Raw genomic sequence first — 17,595 nt, 5'->3', positions numbered from 1 at the left:
TAGGCCTGTACAGTTGCTGTCACAGTTGCTGAGAGTACAATGCTTGGTTGGCAGTCAGCTTACAGTGGTCAATGTTGAATGTACAACACCATGTGTCTAGTCCATCTACCTGACTATCAGACGGAAGTGGGGGTTGCCTTCACAGTAGTTGTGGCTGTTTACTTGAACTGGATGTTCAAAAGAGTCAGATCATGAGATGGCAGGAGAAACATCCCAGAATTTTGGTTGTGTAGTCTAAGGTGGGGTGTACCAATTTTTGGTTGCTCCATGGCCCACATCCAAACACTAGGAAAATGCCACAGGTAGTGGAGGTCAGCACTGTTATAAAAAAGTGAAACCTCCAGAGCAAACCTTCCTTGTCTGAAAGCACTAACTCACTGTAAAGTGAAAGCTATTGGACTGCTGCCACTATGTGCCTGCTCAGATAAGTACACTTAAAATGAATTACATAATCTTGATGTAGCCCAAAGAAAGCAGACAAGCAGCTCCAAGTAATTTCCTGTTTAGGGTTGGTGTGGGTTGGTATCACTGATGTAAAAGGCCTTGCGCAAGTAAGCTGTAGGTATTCATTGCATCTGCTCTAGAGGGTGGTCCCATGGTGTAAAGGAGAGCACTCTGGACTCTGAATCCCAAGGATCTGAGTTCGAGTCTCAGTGGGGACCATCCTCTGGGCAGTTAAATGCCTCCCTGCCATCTGATTCCATCAGATCTCAGATGCTAAGCAGAGTCAGCCCCAGTTATTACCGGGTGCTGTACACAGTCCTGAGGACTTCACTGTCACTGTCCAAGCTCTCTTGGCCATGGCAAATGGACCTTAGGACTTAAACAGTGGGGCTAGTTCTGCATATGCTGTGCCTCACCTCAAAAATCCACTGGGCAGGCTGGAAGGGCACACCCATGTGGGGAGAGCCCTTCCCAAATCTTCCTTCACAAAGTCTGGCCATAAAACTGCTCTAGACTGCTTTTCAGAGTCTTTATTGACTTACTTGATGTGATTCCAAAACTAGAGTAATTCTGGCTATCACGCTAGGATTTAGCTTTTCTTTAGAAAATAATATTGTGTAGGCATTCAACAGTCTCGTTGCAATCCTGTATTTTTGCATCATGACTCCAGCTATAAGCTTGGTAATGTCCTTAACATTATTTCATTAGGGAAATAGCTCAGGAAAAAACTGCCTAGAATTGACTAGCAGTCTCCAACTGTCTTAGTTTGAGGGAAACCAAAATGTTTGCCAAGACCAGAGGAGAGTATTCCTCCTCAATAACCACTCACCCCTTATTAAATTTAAAAAAACCAAAACCAAAACCAACTTTAATTAGAAAATGTATGTAAGAAGGTGTCTGTCTATCTATCTATCTATCTATCTATCTATCTATCTATCTATCTATCTATCTATCTATCTATCTAGATACAACTATAAACGGACCAGAACAGGCTACTCCCCCAGCACCAAAAAAACAACCCCCAAAATACTCTAGGTTCCTCCTGGTGCAGTTATATTTATGGACCCTTCTCTCTCTCCTCTCTCTGTCTCTGAAGCTCAGGGTGCCCAGAGATGGAGGGGAGAAGGTGAAGAGCAGAGCCAGAAGGAGCTCTCACCAGCTTGGGAAACAGTGGTTTTCCCCAGCAACTGCCCAAAACAAAGTGAAGTCAGCACCTAGGAAAAAGCTTCTCCCTCTCCCAGGTGCTAGGAAGGTGTTTTGCACCTCCACCTCTCCATTAAGTTGGAATATAGAATTGTTAACCTCTCCTTTGTTCTCAGTCCTGGCACTTCAATGACCAAAATCTTTGTGTTGGTAGGGTGAGAAAAATTCCCTGATGGACTCCCATCACCACATTCCTTTGTCTGAACCTTTAACACAGACTAGGCATGCTAAACAGCAGTTTTGTTGTCTTTCCGATTCTGTTCCAAGTTATGGCCTAACTACAAAATGACGTCTGTATATTGCCATAAAATGCCACAGACAAGAATTACAGCCATGTCTGGGTATGGAGATTGAGCTGCCAGGCTTGCTGAAGACCAGCACTGTACTCAGGGATGCTGCTAGATCAGTAGACTGCAAATTCCATGAACACTAATTCAGAAATTTTTTCAGCAAATGGGTGGAAAATGGAGGATGTTTGTCTCACTGTTTCTTTACTGCAGCACAAATGTCACTATTCTTTTTCTTCAGCAGCTAAGTGAGGGAAATGTCAATTTCAGTGCAGGAAAATAAAACTGGGCTCCTACTCTGAACACTGATAGAGACAATGCTGAGATGAGAATTACAATGGGGACCAAACACGTTCTTCTGCTCATGATTTTCTCATCTTCATTTCATTGTCAAGCTTTCATTGTAATGAACACCAAAAGTTTAATAAAGAGAAGCCATATGTACTCAGTTTGACTGTGTTATATCAAATTACTTTTTTGTCTTACAAATAGCTGCTGCTTATTTATTAGCTGTAGAATTTGTAAGGCCACAATTTAAATCCTCCCACAAACTGGATGAAAGAAGACTATGTGTGTGCATGTGGGTGTTCAAACTGTCTTTTCTATGTATGTGGTGAGAGGATGACAATTGTTATCATTACCAAAATACAGACGAATAAAAATAATGCAAGATCAGCACACTTTGACTCTGTGCTATTGCTGAACATTTCTTACAGCTGTCAGTGCAGTTTTTCTGTGAACTCTTGGCAGTTGTCACAGACCTTTAGAGAATAGTATTTTAAAACAAAATCATTACTTAACTCTTGGAAGATTACAAGCAGTCTTGCACAAGTGTCTTTTGAACGACAGAAGAACATCCCTCCTTCTTCCACTAAGAACTGGTTTAAAAACTTCCTCCCACACCTCTTCTCTCATTTTGAACTAGAACACAATGAGGATTTCTCTCTCTTGAATAAAATTTGTAAGGAGGTACATGCAACAGGTTTATGTGTGTGATGAATTGGAAAACATTGATACTTACGTTAAGAGTATGTTGGAGTTCACTGAGGGACATACACTGTATACTTTTGTATACAGAAAAGGAACAAAATAGGAATGTATTTGCCATCTGTCTAGATTTCGTTTGATGTGGTTGAAGAAAAGAAATATAATATGCGCAAGATCACATTTCTAACATTCGGTTTAAAAATGTGCAGCAAAGACATGTTAATATCAAAATATAGGAGAAAACAAGCCTATTTTGCTGACTGGCACTTCTCTTAAACAAAGTGAGTATGAAGATGTTTAAATCATGTGAAGATTCCACTATCAATTTTTCAACGGAACATTTACAGTGTTCAATAAACAACTTCTGTATTAAATATGTGTATATTATATCTTGTAATATATAATGCAATATAGCAGTCCATTACATTACACAAAAACTGGTGAAAAACAAATTGGATATTTCTTCTACAATGGGAGAAACCCTTATGGCCATACAGCAGGTGAAAACTGGCAAGGCAGCTGGGGTGATGGAGTTTGGAAGCAAGGAGGCCAAGCACTCCATGCTAAATTTCATGAGCTTGTGGTGCACTGTTGGGAACAAGGTGAACTACCATCAAATCTTTGTGATGCAGTAATCATCACTCCATATAAGAAAAAAGAAGAAAAAAACAAACTGCTCAAATTACTTTGTTGTCTACTGCTGGTAAAATTTTTCCAAGAATACAGATTAATACCTGCTATTGCAGAAGAACTACCTGAAAGCCAGTGTAGTTTCAGAGCCAATAGGAACACCACAGACATGGTATTTGTTCTCAGACAATTGCAGAAGAAATGTAGGTAACAGAACAAAGGACTGTATGTAACTTTTGTTGATTTCACCAAAACTTTTGACACTGTGAGCAGAAAAGGGCTGTGGCAGATTTTGGAACAATTAGGATGTCCTCCCAAGTTCCTCAAAATTATCATTTTACTTCATGAGGGTCAGCATGGCCGAGTCAGACATGGCAATGTACTTTCTGAGCCCTTTCTAATAACCAATGGTGTGAAACAAGACTGCATTCTTGCACCAACTTTATTCACACTCTTCTTCAGCATGATGCTCCAAAGGGCCACGGCAGACCTTGATGAAGAAAATGGCATCCAAATCTGATATCATACTGATGGAAGCCTATTCAACCTAAGGCGACTGAAGGCTTATACTACGACTTTAAATTATCCTATCTGTGAGCTGCTTTTTGCTGATGATGTCACTCATGTTGCCCACACAGAAGCAGCTCTGCATCACTTAACATCGTGCTTTGCAGAGGCTGCTGAGCTTTTGGGGCTGGAAGTCAGCTTTTCTCTACCAACCTGCACTTCAGGAAGTCTTCCATCATCCCCATACCATCATTGGTGAATCAGAGCTCAAGTCAGTCCAGCATTCACCTATCTGGGAAGCATCATTTCCTCACATGGTAAGACTGATAGATAGACAACAGGTTAGCAAAGGCATACAGAGCTTTCAGAAAAATCCATAAAGGAGTCTAGCATGATAAACATCTGAAGAAAAGTACAAAGATTAGAGGCTACAGAGCCATTGTACTGTCTATGGTTTTATATGGGTCTGAATCATTGGTCATCTACCGCCACCACTTGCGACTCCTCAAATGCCTCCATTGGCAATGCCTCCATACAATCCTAAACGTCTGGACTGATTACGTGACTGATTACGTGACTGTGCTTGTTCTTGAACAAGCAGGGGTTACCAGTATCAAGGCCATGCTGATGAGAACACAGAGCTGTACTGGGCAGGGCATGTTTCCAGGATGGAGGATCACCACCTCCTGAAGATTGTGCTCTGTGATGAACTCATCACCAGCTGTCATGAGAGAGGAGCCCTGAAGAGAAGATACAAGGACTCTAGTGCCATGAGAGACCCCATAAAACAGTCTTCAAGCCAAGTTAGCGTGGGATAAGATAAAAAGGTAGATTCTGTAATATCTAGACTTAGGGTTTTAGGAATACATGATGACATGCCCGCGTTAACACAGATTTCCATGGTTTTTATAATAATGTCCACCCAATCCCCTACTTACACATCTCTTGGTCCAGCCCCATCCTGTCCCTGGTCCCAACCTTGTTCCACCCCCTTAGGATTTGAGTCTTGGGTCAGTGGGACCCTGTTCTTCATTTTTTCTTCCTCAGCATACATAGGGCTCTTGGAGGTTTTCCAGTGTTCTTAGGCCCAAGGTTGTGTATGTTTATGTCTTGTTCTGCAGGCCTTCTGATATTCTTCAGCTTTCTACCTTGAAAAGACGTCTAAACACTAAAATAATTGGAACTACTGATATGTGGTAGGGGTTAGGATACATAAACAATGAACTTAAGCTGCCAGACATATTATCACACTACTTTTGCTTTTTTACTACAGTTACAAGTACTTTTAAAGTCTATAAAAATGAAAAAAAAACCAAAAAATCAAAACCCCCATAGTCATCAACTCCCTAAAACAATACCTCAGCCTTGGCCATATTGACTACCATCAATGGTCCACTCTGACCTCCAGTCAAAAGACATGGAGACACACTATTCATAACGCTGCTGCTTTCTTTGAGAACACATGCAGAATCAGTCTTGAGGAGAAAAGACAATGCAGAAAGAACCAATATTACCTAAGGAGACTTTCTGCTGTGCCTTTTGCAAACAAATTTGCTTATCCCACATCGGCCTTTTTAGCCACCAGCACACTTGCAGCAAGCATATGTAGAATCCTTCCCAAATCTTTGTTTGCAAAGCCTAGCCATGATGATGAATGTTTGTATCAAAAATAGTTATGTCATCATTCTTCGGTGTCATTATTATTTTCCCTGGGTGGATTTATCTGTTTGGCTGATGGCTATCAAATGAGTTAGCACTTCAGCAGTACTCAGAAGGGTATGTGGACTAATATTTTCCATTTCTCCTTCATTACGTGTTTTCAGCTGTGGTAAAGAGATAATACTTCCATCCTCAGCTTTTGCATGCATACATGCTTCAGCTCTTGGTCTATTCAGTAAATGTTTCAATAAGGAGATAGAGATTTGAACAGAGAAAGAAAAATGTGGCACATTTGTCAGCAATGTAAGCCCTTCTAGTGTTCAACAAACCCAGTTAAGAATGAGGCCAGTAGTCTAAACCTGTTGTGCTGGTTTAAAGGTAAACCAGCAGAAGAAATGAACTCAACACGAGAGAGATTATGAATCAGAGCTACAATTTAATGATAATATTATAATAAATACACTGACACAAAGGGAAATTGCTTTCAACTCACAAACCCCAGCAGTATAACGCAGTGTCCTGGGGCACAAACCCAAAGGGGTTTGTTAGCCCTTGTGCTGAGACCTGTGTGGTTCCCCCAAGTCCAAAGCAAAAGGAAGTGAAAAACCTCTTGGTGCAGGTGATGGCTGTAGTCTGGTCGAGAGTGGTGGTCTTCTCATGTCGAAGCCCTACTGTTCCTCTGGATACTACGAGAGGTTCCTGAGGTCTTCTTACCCACCACTTATGTACCCTCAGGGAGCACCCAGTCCCTCCCCCAGGACAGGGACTCACACAATGGATGATTAACTCTGTGAGTCATGGGGTATCCCTGAACTGTTGATGGCCAATTAGCAGCCACACCGCCCCAGGCTGGGTGCGAAGGTGCTAATGACTCCCTGGGCAGCTGCTGCTAATGGTCCATTGTTGTTGGGAAATGAGTAGAGGGGTTAGAATACACAGCTTTGTTCACCCCCACACAGTGATAACTGGTCCCACCTGCTGAACTAGGACACCTGTCTGCACTGGGTGCATTTTAATACTTTTTAACATACTAAAAGTATTCTGTATTGTTCTGATTTTACTGCTTTTAAATATAGCTAGATTAAACTGAGAGTGGGTTTTTATTTGTTTGTTTTGTAGTTTTTTTGGGTTTTTTGTTTGTTTTGGGGTTTTTTTGTTTGTTGTTTTATTTTTAGGTCTGGTGTTCTGTAAAGAGAACCCTGTGTAAATGAAAACTGTACAGTTTTATTCTGAATCTTTGATTACTATTGGAACTTCAAGAGTAAAGAAAAATATGGCACCTAGTTCCTTCTTATGTTATCTCCAGTGGCAAGTCTGTCTTCAAAATGTTTGTGGCCACTTTGTGTCTCCTGACCCCAGCTGCCCCTTCCCACATCATGTCACAATTTGATTACCTGTTCTGTGCTAATGCAATTGTTTGTGTGTGTGCTGTGGATGGGATCACTGCACTAAGGTGACTTGAGAAACAAATTATTTTCTTTGATTAGTGACCAGTCTAGAGGGCAGGCCTGTGGACATTTTTAGTGATACACTGATGAAAGCAGCAAGTAGTGGAACTCATAGAAACAGTTTACTTCTATAACCACAAGTATAAACCACAAACTGGACTGGACCTATCTTGTCTACACTAAAAAACTGTACTGTGATAAAAGTATTTAGTTAAATCTGGTCACTGACTGAGTCAGGGCACCTTGAGAAACAAATGAAATGGAGTGTGCAGTTCACGTATATCATAGCAAATGTTCAGTCAGAGACCACATTCTGACTGTATATATGACCTTAATTCTTTTATTTCTATATCTTTATAAATACTACCTTTGCATCCTTAATTTCCATAATTTATTCTTGCCGACCAGGCTCTAGTGAGATTGCACACACCAATATGATGTTCAAGCAAATCCCAAGTTTATTCAAAAACACAGGTATATATCACCTTAAGTCCTCCCGCCTTAGGTGCGGTGGTCTGACTCCAATTGGTTGAGGCTGGAAACATGTCCTTTTAAGGTGAAAATGAAACTTGTAAGGTGGTCATTCAGACCCACCAAAATCAGGGGCTGCAACAATTTATTTTTGTTATTTTTGGGGGGTAAGGCTAATAAAGCAACCCTCAATATATGTTCCTTTTCATATATCCAGTAAAATATTTTCCAAAGTGGCTAACTTTCAATTCTGAAGGAGGCTCATGCAATTCCATCAGTGCTACGGCCCTGATTTGACTGCAACTGCAAAAAATCTTGTTAGAATTCTTTGATTACTTCTTTTTCTAAATGCTTGCATAGCCATTATATTGAATTCCATGCTCATCATCCTTCTCAAGGTGTTCTTTCTTTCTGTATTAAAGTATAGAAGTCTATAAACTGAATTTTTAGAACGTAATTATTATTTTTGTGAAATTTGAAACATAGCCTAACTATAGATATTCAACGATGATTTAAATGTTTTCCAATGTTTCTTGTTTTGAATTATAAGTCTTTTGGAGGTATATAAGGGCAAAGAATTTAGGATGTTATGTAATGACTAATATGAGACTGCATGCAAAGGCAGTATGTATGTAAGCTTAATCTCTTTGGGAATATTTCAAGTAAAGGATGTTAGTGTTCTAAAAGAAATAGGAACACACTTCAACAAAACAAAACCAAACAAGGAGGGAGTGTCGACCTGCTGAAAGGCAGGAGGGCTCTGCAGAGGGATCTGGATAGACTTGAGAGATGGGCTGATTCCAATGGGATGAAGTTCAATAAGGCCAAGTGCCGGGTCCTGCACTTTGGCCACAACAACCCCATGCAGTGCTACAGGCTGGACACAGAGTGGCTGGAGAGCAGCGAGGCAGAAAGGGAGCTAGGGGCACTATTTGACAGGAAGCTGAACATGAGCCAACAGTGTGCCCAGGTGGCCAAGAAGGCCAATGGGATCCTGGCCTGTATCAAAAATAGTGTGGCTAGCAGGACCAGGGAAGTGACCCTTCCCCTGTACTCTGCGTTGGTGAGGCCACATCTTGAGTATTGTGTTCTGGGCCCCTCAGTTCAGGAAAGATATTGGGGTGCTGGAACAGGTCCAAAGAAGAGCAATAAGGCTGGTGAAGGGACTGTGGGGAGAGGCTGAGGGAGCTGGGGTTGTTTAGCCTGGAGAAGAGGAGGCTTAGAGGTGACCTCATTACTGTCTATACCTACCTGAAGGGAAGTTCTAGGCACGTGGGGGTTGGTCTCTTCTCCCAGGCAGTCAGCAATAGGACAAGGAGGCACGGGCTTAAGCTCTGCTAGGGGAAATTTAATTTAGATGTCAGAAAAAAATTCTTTCCAGAGAGAGTAATCAGGCGTTGGAATGGCCTGCCCAGAGAGGTGGTGGATTCACCATCCCTGGAGGTTTTTAAACTGAGATTGGACGTGGCACTGAGTGCCATGATCTCGTACCAAGGGTTGGACTTGATGATCTCGGAGGTCTTTTCCAACCCAATCGATTCTATGATTTTATTCTAAGCCCCAACCCAAAATACCAAACCTGAAAATTAAAAGGTGAAGTAATCAGCATCACTTGATTAACTTCCAGATAAACTTCCTTCAGACATCTGAGTGACAGCTCCAAAGAAAAAAAAACAAACCAACTTTCACAGCCATGTGTGTAAGAGAATCCAGAAACCACAAAGGAGCATCTGAGACTGTAGGATATTCTGCAGATGCCTACACTTTTTTTTCAGCTGGGTTACACTGAAAGAATTTCAGATGAGGAGCGTGGGGAAATTATGATGGAATTACCTAATTAAATACGGATTAAGAATTGTATTTGACGTTGTTTTATTTGTAACCTATTATTTAATTTATAACATATTGTTTTGTTTGTAATGTCTTTCTTCAAATCTTTTATTTCCAAGGCTCACCTGTCTTGCTCACTACACTTTTGCTTTCTTTCTTTAATAACTTAGATAAAGGTCAATCAGGATAAAACTGGTAAACTTAGGATGTAATATCTGGATAAAAGCAGAAGCAAGGAGTCTTAATAGAACTGCAAGGAAATGCAAATATAAAACAGTAGATATATCAGCATCCTGCCCATTTTGCTAAGATTTCTCAAATCAGTGTCAGGCTGTTCTGTTAAAGCTATGTCATTTAAGTATGTCTAAGGTAAAAGCTGTCCTTCCCGGGGGAAAAAAAAAAAAAGAAAAAACAAAAGGATCCCTGTAACCTCCTCCACATCTGGAACTGTAGACCTGCATACAGCATCAGAGTATGTCCATGTGGATGTTTGGCATCTAAACACTTTGGCATCTAAATACTAGTGTTAGCCGTAAGTAGGTGCATTGCAGAAAAGTTTTTCATATTTTCAGCAGTAATAATAAAGAAGGTGAACAACTTAATTGATTCTTTTGAACCTAGCATGACAATCCTAAGTAGTGAGCTAAACATTCATGAAAGATTAATCACTTAGGAAATTAGTATCTTCTTGTATTTCAGTAGTGAAACTTCACCAGCGCCATCCGTTCGCTAATAGACAGGATGATGTTCTTGTCGTGTACTTCATCTTGAAGCACTCAACCTTCGGATGCTCTCCTGTATAGGTAGCACCTGCAGCAGCCCTGTGAAATAGTCATGATGTCTAAACATGAAGAATCAACAGAAGGAAATGGTAATTAAAAATATAATTATGCAACTTAAGCACATATTCATTTTCTGCATGTAGCTCAACAGTGTGCAAGTTGTGTTTTTTTCTTATTCTTTTTTAGCATGAAATTCTGCTAATCACAATTCAACATCTTTTGTTCTGAAATGTATTTATTGTGTAAGTTGGCTAGTGGTAGCATGGCAGTGTGGCTTTCCACTGGTTAGCAAATCAAAAGAGTGCAATCACAGTTTTGTTATTTGACTTATATTTATATGTAGTTTATAGGAAAGATTAAGAAACGGGGTGCATTTTGTGGCTTCTGTAAACTGGACAAACCCAATACTTTCTTTTCTTATTGCTTTCAATATTTGGTATGAAATATCCAATATTCTTCACAGTAAGACTAACAATATTTCTATACTGATATCACATTGTTCTAAATCTAAGAAATATTTTTGTAGGATTATAATGCTTAATGATTTATTCTGGAAAAGTGCAAGGCAATTCTTTAATTTGGGAAATGTTTTCTGTTCCCATGGACCATACTACTCTTTCTAAAATATTGATCTTTCTCTTATGGAACAAACACTACATTTCTTCAGCATGGAATATAATTTTCAGGATCTTATTCTAGGCTGGTTTCTGAATGAATTCATTAGGTCTTGCTGAGTACCAGGACTAGTACTATTAAACAGGGCTTTCTATATTCTTAGTCCGTAATTATAGCACATAATAGTAATAAAATGTACTTCAATACAAAACATCAAAAGGGACTGCTTAGCATTTTGGCAGAATATAATACGTAGTTCACTTTAAAAGTATATCCTCCGTTTTTTCCCCCATTTGTTGTCTGAGCTCCTTCATTGTTTTTCTTCCCCTCAGTTTTTTTACTACAAGACCCTTTACTGATTAATTTGGTTTTCAAGCTGTAAGTGCTAATGGAGTTCTTTTTAACATAAGACAAGCACAAAATTTAATGCAATATAAGAAAACTACTTAATGGCTTCAACAGAATCTTTACCTGAATAAGAAATAATATGAGCATGACTATAGAACATATACATTTTTATAAGCATTGATAATGAACAAATTCTAAGAATACCAAAGTTTTAAGTTTACCAAATTGACATATATTCTAATTCAGTGACTTCAAATTGCAAAGAACAGCATTGCCATGGCAAGTCAGTACTGCATACTTTGTAACTGGACAAGGTGGACACCTTTATGTTGCAGAATTATGATCACTCTTTGACACTTTTCCCCCCATGAAATTTTACTATATATATATATACCCAGTTTGGGGTATATTTGGAGAGAAGATCATATGAGTAAACTGAAGACAGTATTCTGATTTCAGAACACCTGAAAAGCTGGAGTTCTGTTACAAGTACATATGAGTCATTTTTAGAATGTAAATCTAAATCCACTTCTGACTTAAACAGATCCAAGGACAGGAGTTATCTAGCATAGGACTCAGCAGATAATCTAGTTGCTATTTCTTTACAGCAGGTTTTGCCACATTGCTGTTGACAGTCCCAAAGAATACTCTTGCAACATTTGCGAAAAATGCATTCTAGGGAAAGAAATTTTTGCTCTTTTATATTTTTAATGAAGCAATTCTTAGAATGGTCATTCTTCTTGTTTCATAACCAGTCTTCTGCAAAATCTGTCACAGTGGGAAATGTATTGTTCATTATGCTGAATTCACGACTGTGAATTTATTGTTCCTGGCATCTCATACAGGAAAAGACAACCTAGAGCAAAAATCTTCAGAGTGGATGTTTAAAAGGGAGCAGTTGGAAAGTGCCTCTTGTCCTCTAAATATAATGAGGAGAATATGTGGTGTTCTGATCAGCTCTACTTACAAACCTTAAAAGAGCTTTCTTCTCATGAGATAGGTAAAAATACCATTGCCTTCAGACCCACTAAGAACACTACATTTGTAACTTGAATATAAACTTTTTTTCATATTATTTTATGTCATCCTCATTTTAACAATACTAAGAATGAATGACAATAAGCTAAGTAAATCCCCCTTTGCAACCTGAAAAGACCAGATTGATATGATTTACCGCAGTCTCAGCCTTCTCACAGTGCATTGAATACTTAATATTCTGATCCTAGTTCTTACAGTAAAGACTGCGATGAAAATGAAAAATTGCCCACCATCACACCATTGTATGATGAAGATACAAAGCAAATGTGGTGTCTTCTTTTTATTTTATTACAGTAACCAATGAGTCCTGCAAGCTTTTCAGTTCTCTAGCCTTGATTGAGGTAAAGCACTACATGATTAGATCTTTGCTGGGAAACAGGTGTATCCACAGAGGTGATGTAAGACACAGAGGCTGGCAAAATTTTGCACATGTTTTCCTGAAGGGGGTGAAATACTGAGGAGCTTCTCACTGAATTATCTTCTTCCTCTACATTCTGTATGTTTTATAACAAACAAACAAACAAAAAAATCAGATTTGACCCAAAATTCTTGCACTGAAATTGTGCAGTAGACTTACTCATCCTGGAAGGAAAAGTTTGGCTAGCAGAAGTCCTGACCTATAAAGATTTCAAACCTTGGCATGTGTAAGTACAGCCCAGAAGAAAACTGAAAAGAGGAGAGTGTAATCAGATGTTGTATCCAATGCCAGCCATGGTGTCAACATGACCTATGGAACCTCAGTCACTGTCATTTTAGTAGAACATCAGTAATCAGCAATTTTTCCTTATCAATGGAGAACAAACAAGCTATTAATGGCTGTCAGTTGAATGCATTCCATTTGCTCCCTGTGGTCCCCATCTGTATTTTTCAAATTTTGACTGGACTACAACTAGTTGAGCAAATTCTCTTAAAGAGCAGTCTTCAGAGAGGGAAAGCTTATTGCATCTGAGCCAACTTCTGGAAACTCTTTGGGTGTAAAAGTCTGCAGGACACCGCATAGACAATAAGATTAGTAAGTCTTATAAGACCCTGGTGTCTTTACCACATTGTAGTATAAATATTCTGTAATATAAATATTCTGTAGTATATATTATGTATGGATATCTATCTATGTATGCATATATATGTAGTATATATGTAGTGTTCTGTAGTATAAATGTTCCATGTTATTTATGATCTTGTCAATTCAGCTGGGGAAAATGAGCACTGTATTAGCTGCTGTGTGTGTAACTGGAGAGCAGTTATAATTTTACTTTATAAATTCATCGCTATTGCTGGACAGGACATATTTTTGGGGTTGTGTGATTTTTATTTTTGTCCATTGGCAGAAAAATTTTCAACACTAATTAGGAAAAAGAAAGAAAAAAATCAAGCATGATCTCAAATAATGAGTGTAATGGTTGTTCTATAAATGTAATTTTTGTTTGAAATTTCTGTGTTTCAAGTTGCTTCCTTTTGTGCATGAGTTGGGCTCAGGTGTTTTTCCCAGTGTCTGAAAAGAGACTAAAAGGCTGGGAAGTGTTAAGTTCTGAAATTTTGGATGCTGAAATCTTAACTAGTTCACTCTTGCCAAAGACTTTCTGTGAGATCTTGGTATATTATTCCCTATGTGTTTCACAGCTGTTACTTCTAGTGATATGTACTCTCCCAGAAGCATCCTGACATAATCTCATATTTACATGATCAGAAAGAAGACTATAGTAATGTATATAAATATTGGGAATTGAATATTGTGCAACTCTTTTCTCTTTTTGACTAGTACTTCATATACATTGCTGATGTTTCCACACAATTGACATTGAGTTTATTATCTGTCCAGGCTGATGTCTTTCCAGCACTGAAAAATGTCCAGCATGATCCAGTTTAGAGGAATACACAGTAATTGCTTGCAAGGCTCTATTGGTATATGATCAATTTGGCTTGATAATTCATAAAGTAGAAAATAATTTTATAACATATACAAAAAGTCTGACAGTGTTTTTTGATATACAGATTACTTTGCATAGTGCTGAATTTTTTGTAGCACCAAAATGCAGAATTGATTAGCATCAGTCAGTTTTACATAGCAGTAATGGGAGAAGGGATATTACAACAGTAAGTCATATTGTGTGAGGGAGTTTCAAAAATCACTAGTGAAAAATTACAGTGAAAAATCACAGTGAAAAATCAAGAAAACTCTGAAAGTGTAGAATAAGTTTAAAAAATCAAACCATGAAATCTGAGTAGCAGCCTCTGATAGAAGATGTACAGACAACTTGGGAAAGAAGGTAAGGATAAAATAGCCCCCATGATCTGCTAGACACCTCATGAAGCAAAGACTAAGGTGTTATTCAATTTTTTTTTCCGTCCTTACTTTCCTCAGCAGCCAACCTGTAATGTTCAGAGCTCTGTCCTGAGCTGTCAGATGTTCTGTCTTGTATCTGTGACATGCAGGTTAGTCTGAGTCCCTATTCAGGATGTCCTTTTTTAGCCTTGTTGGCTCATATGTGTCTGTAGTCTAAATAAGCCTTCAGGTAAAATGATATCTTACTCAGATTACACTGTCACTACCTTTAATCTAGAAAGGTGAGAAAGTTTCCCTAAACTATTGTGGAAAAAAAAAAAGTGAATGGATTTCAAAGAACGAAAGGAGTTATGTACTATATTTAAGTATACTTAATGATATATACAAATATACTGTTATTTGGACAAGATCATATATCCTGGAAGATGTAGCAGTTGAGATTCTGCTCTGGGTCACATAAACTCAAGTTAGATGAGTCAAAGGCTAATAAGCTGATACTAACCCTATGAATATTGATACTGTGAAGATAAGAAGTCTTATCAAAACTTTTCTGGAAAAATGAGTAATTCCAGACACTGCTTTTGTGACAGTTGATTTTGCTGGAGGATTCATTGAACTTTTCATAAGTTTGATCATGTTTAAAAAATCTCAAGATCAGTATATGAACTGCACATATAGTGAGGATTTTGTTCCTCCATCAAATACTACATTTTGAGCATCAAAAATATATTTCAAGTTCCTATAGGATACTAATAGAACGTCTGAAGAATGCACTCAACTGTTTCTCTATATTGTGGCTTGTAGCAGAACATTTAAATTAAGTGCTAGACTGCACATAGATTTAGTGTCACCGTAAATGTAATTTGTATATTGCTGAAATGCTTCTCCAGTAACTCAGTAAGACAGGGTTTTCCACAAACATCTAAATTGCTGAGTTATGTGCTACCTAGCCTCTTCCTTTGCTCTTTGAAAAGTATTACAGAGTTTATTACCTGAAGTAGCTTTTTAATAATAAAATAGTAATGTTAAACCCAGTAATATTTATTTATCTCATATTGCTTGAATACTCAACCAACTATCAACACTGGTCTTTGAATGATAAGTGCAAAACAATCAGACAGAAAAAGACAGTTATTAATACCTCTTGTCTGAAATACAAGTCATTGAGATAGCCACAATGTGGTTGTGGTGTGGGGTGGTGATGTAGCTTCATGAACCCATGCATATTACGGTGTTAAGGACAGATCTCAGTGGGGGTAAGGCTATTCTAACGCCTCTCCTCAGAGATTTTTTTCCCCCCTCCTAAACAGCAGAAACTTACACAGCTGTCACAAGTGAATAACTTTTAGTTCTACTTTGAACTTCAACTTTCAGGCTGGTGACATAGGTCATGGAATAAGGTAGAGAGTTAGAATACTGGAGGAGCAGAGAGCCTTTGGCTTCCAGTTTCTTTTAAAAATAAAATCTAGTAAAATGCTTTTTGCATCAGCATCATACCCAAAGACCTGGAATAGATCTCTTATTCTGTAGATACATCAGCATGAGATGGACACACCACTAACATTCTTCATATCAGCACATTTTATTTTTCTATGAAAGTCAGTGTGGAAATATAATTTTAAATTTTTGCAGAAATTAATTTTGAAACTGCACTTGTACTTTCTGCATATGTCTATAGTACCCATTTCTCTTTTAGCTGCATGATTCCATGCAATCACTGGTTGTGTTTTCTAGGTTTGTTTTGTGGCAATACCTATTTTTTTTAATTTCATGTTTCTTCTTTATTTCTTTAAAAATCCTTCTGTATCACTCATGTGCCTGATCATTTAGATGCAAAAAATGATAAATACACAGAAATTAATATTCAGATACAGTCCCTTATAGTAGTGTTTGCAGTACTTTCTTCAAGCAGTCTGCAACCTGTAAATTAGATTAGGACTTTATGTTACTCAAATATTGGATTCAGTATAGTAAATTTGTTATCTTATGCTATTAAAATTAAACAGTCTCCAACAGCAATCTTCTCCTTTTAAGTCTCTATGTTGCATAGTCCCTTGTCACTTTCACTCTCATGTGAATATGATGTCAACATGATGTAAACTCAAGCTTAATATATTTCAATGCTAATGAATGTTTCAGTATATATGATCAACCTGCATTTGTTTGCTTAATGTATAAATTCATTAGACTCTGCATTGAGGCAAATCTTTCACCAGTAATACGGTTTTCTGGGAGTTTCTGTTTGGCTGTAGGTGATCAACAAAAACATTATTTTCAATAAAAGATAGTGTCCTGCTGTTGCACATGAAGTATCTGTTTAGAGGTGTCTGCTGTCATTTTTGCAACCTTTCAAAAGCAGCATAATTATCTTTATCAAAAGAAGATCCTGTTATTGTCAGCAGCAGAAGGCATGTGCACAGACAGACAAAGGACCACTTATTGTTGCATTACATTGACAGTACAGAACAATAATAATTTTGTATAATATTAAAAACTATGGTGTAGATGCTGTGGAAGTGATAGTGTTGATTACGATTAAATGCTTTGTGAAGGGAATACATATATCCCAGTTTTAAAATGTTAGTTAAATTCCGGATAATAACTGTTTGCCTGCAACTGCACATAGTGAAACAAGACCCTAGATTCCTTCTTGCTTTATGTGTTTTATTGTTTTTCTTTGATACTATGTAAAGCCAAGAAGTTCTGCTTCACAGATAGCTACAGCAGTCCTTAAACAAATCCATTTGCATACAAATTTTCAATGGCTTTGTAAAATTTATAAAAGGAACTGAGAAACTAGGGAATATGTGAAGACAGTATATAAAGAAAAATTCAGAACAATTATTGATTAATGTAAAAGGAAGATATCTGTAGTTTCCTCTTTCCTGAAAAATGCAACTGTCCTATCTGTACAGAGGAGAAATTAGACAACATAAAGGAGTGGAATGACTGCTATCTATTTCTACCACTTGTGGTAATAGCTCTCAGTCTTCTCATTAATCTCCTATTACCATGTATTTCTGTAAATTTCACTGGTGTTTCTAAAGGGCTGTCCCACACGT

At 38.1% G+C, this 17,595-nt stretch overlaps 1 protein-coding gene across 1 annotated transcript in view; it reads left to right on the top strand.

The window, feature by feature from the left end:
- Positions 1-10,303: 10,303 nt before the first annotated feature.
- The window catches only part of TMC1 (transmembrane channel like 1), a 57,298-nt gene continuing 50,006 nt past the window's right edge, over positions 10,304-17,595 (top strand). The window contains exon 1 of the mRNA XM_071580836.1: positions 10,304-10,337. Coding sequence (XP_071436937.1) covers positions 10,304-10,337 — 34 coding nt within the window. The remainder of the gene's footprint in view (positions 10,338-17,595) is intronic.

Source organism: Pithys albifrons, chromosome Z (assembly GCF_047495875.1).
Source record: "Pithys albifrons albifrons isolate INPA30051 chromosome Z, PitAlb_v1, whole genome shotgun sequence".
NCBI lineage: Eukaryota > Metazoa > Chordata > Aves > Passeriformes > Thamnophilidae > Pithys > Pithys albifrons.
Note: the sequence above shows the minus strand (reverse complement) of the source record. Positions and strands in the feature narration are given on the sequence as shown.